Here is a 2,205-nt window from a genome sequence, read left to right as displayed (position 1 = left end):
GAGCAGTTAGTTGAGTGCCAACTGCAACGCGGCTGCCGAAAGATCCCGAAATCCCACAACCGAATACTGTATGTTAATTGGTCCATTTTAGAGCACAATCAGCAGCATTTTAGCCAATCAAACGACACATTGCCAGATTCCACCAACACACCACATAAAGTTCGTCGCCCTTCAACGATGGCGCTGTGCTCCGCTCTTGCCCGCGCTGTTCGCCGGCCATCGCGCATGCGCGGCTTCGCCTCCATGGTCAAGACGACCGACCCTGCCATCACGGCGCAGCTCGCGATGTTTCCGGAGCTCAAGGAGAGCCAGGACCTGATTGCATCCTCGCAGCCCGCCCGTGCGGTGCCGCCGCTGCGCCGCATGCTGCAGGTCTGCGAGTCGTTCTCGCCGGCGCTCGCGACCGAGACGGCATGGCTGCTCGGTCAGGTTCTAGCGTCGCTCGGCGAAACGAAGGACGCGATCGCGCTCTTTCAGAAGGACGCGGTGCACGGAAAGGAGCAAGCGATCCGCGTCGCGCTGCTCGCTGGCGACGTTGCCCTCGCGCGCAGCCTCTTGTCCAAGCCAGGCGCGATGAGCGCAGACAACGAAGCACTCTATTTGCCGTTGATCAACTGGCTCGGCGGTCACCCGATTGCGGCGACGATCGCGTCGACCGAGGCGTACGCCAAGGCCACCGAAGCACTCTTGGTGCTTGCCACGCATGCAACGATGGACAAGAAATCGCGAAAGCTCACGCTGGACGACGACGTTGCTAGCCAAGTCATTGGCGCGTGGAAAGCGGTCGTCGACGACGCTACCACCGACGACGTCCTGCGGGCGCACATGCATGCGAACCTCGGCGAGCTCTACTTGCTGCAAGCCAAGTATGAAGACGCCATGGAAGCGCTCTCGTATGCGCTCAAGTACCAGGAAACGCAGCCGGCGCTCTCGCTGCCCTTGGCGCGGACGCTTGTGCTCCTCGCGACGGGCTACCACCGCTTGGGCAAAGCCGTCTCGGCCGAAGGCCTCTTCACGACGGCGCTGGAGACATACGAGCGCAGCAAGTTGCAGACGTCGATCGAGTCGGCCGCGGCCGCCAAGGCACACATGGCGTACGGCGACCTCCTCTCGCAATGGGAGCGCCGCGAAGCTGTTGGCGCCAAGCACTTGGCGGCTGGCCAGGCGCAGCTGGGCGCGACGCCCTATCTCTGGAGCTTTGTCCACTTGCCCTTGTAAGATGCGCAATACACATTCGTCGTTGGTTTTCGGACATCTCTCGGTTGCGCTATCCGGATGAGATAAGTACGTACGACAGAAGCGATTAGCGGTTGGTAAGCCCAGCGTGGCGCGCTCATAGGCACCGACCCTGAGCCCTAGTCCACCGGCACATCACGACATGTCGAGTGGCTTGGCGGCACAAGTCGTTGACGTTCAAACGCGTCTACCTGCGGCATTGGAATGGGCACACTGCCGCCAAGGAGGGCAAATGCCTAGTTGCGCCATTGGAACGTTGCAGTCGAGGGTCTCATCACTCTCCCATCACAACGACGTCACTACGCTGCCTTGCCGCGTTTATTGCCACCGCAGCGATACCGCGGATGTTAAGACCCCGTGTTGGCCTGTCTATTATGCGTTTGGTGCATCGTGGCAAGGTTAGTTGGTTCGAGTTGATTCATTCGAATGGCGTCTTGATGCTTTCGCGGGCGTCGAAATGAACTTGGATACGTTTTCCACGTGGCACCACGAGAGCGCAGCATGACGATCGCGGTGCGTCCATACTGCCCATCGAATTTTCCAGCACCGTTCTCGTTGGCGCGAAAAGCGACCTTTGACTACGCCGCTGCAGGGCGCCGTCAGCAATACAACATCGTGTTTCTACTCTGTTCTTTGGCGTTGATGCCACATTGGGCGCGTACGAACTTGGCACTTAGCGATTTACACCCGATCGAGTATGAACTGGCAGCGCTTTCAGACGACCGAGTTTGGCGCGATCGTCGACCACGTGGTCACTGCGCCATGGGCGACGATGACGTCGACGCCGTCCAACCCAGAACACTACATGGGCAACTGCATCTACATCGATGCGTCCGTGGCACCTCCAGCAGGTGCGGACTTGGACGCAATGGAGGCCAACCAGCGCCAGGCCAACGCGCGCGTCGTCTATCAGTTCGTCGACGCCAAGGCCGCGAGTGCCCCGTTTGCGTCCGAGTGGAAGGCCTGTCT

The 2,205-nt window shown here is 60.1% G+C and overlaps 2 protein-coding genes across 2 annotated transcripts; both read left to right on the top strand.

Moving 5' to 3' along the window:
• Positions 1–132: 132 nt before the first annotated feature.
• On the top strand, positions 133–1,254 carry SDRG_04968 (hypothetical protein). Its single transcript, XM_008610662.1, has one exon. It carries the CDS (start codon positions 178–180, stop codon positions 1,216–1,218), a length of 1,041 nt encoding a protein of 346 aa, XP_008608884.1. The 5' UTR covers positions 133–177; the 3' UTR covers positions 1,219–1,254.
• A 679-nt stretch (positions 1,255–1,933) lies between these two features.
• On the top strand, positions 1,934–2,190 carry SDRG_04967 (hypothetical protein; the record flags this gene model as incomplete). Its single annotated transcript, XM_008610661.1, has 1 exon — positions 1,934–2,190. A coding segment is annotated over one exon (255 nt), but the record flags the coding sequence as incomplete, so codon positions are not given.
• Between the last annotated feature and the right edge of the window lie 15 nt (positions 2,191–2,205).

Source organism: Saprolegnia diclina (genome assembly GCF_000281045.1).
Source record: "Saprolegnia diclina VS20 unplaced genomic scaffold supercont1.12, whole genome shotgun sequence".
Taxonomy (NCBI): domain Eukaryota; phylum Oomycota; class Saprolegniomycetes; order Saprolegniales; family Saprolegniaceae; genus Saprolegnia; species Saprolegnia diclina.
The sequence above is the reverse complement of the archived record's forward strand: the minus strand, read 5'-3'. Positions and strand labels throughout refer to the sequence as shown.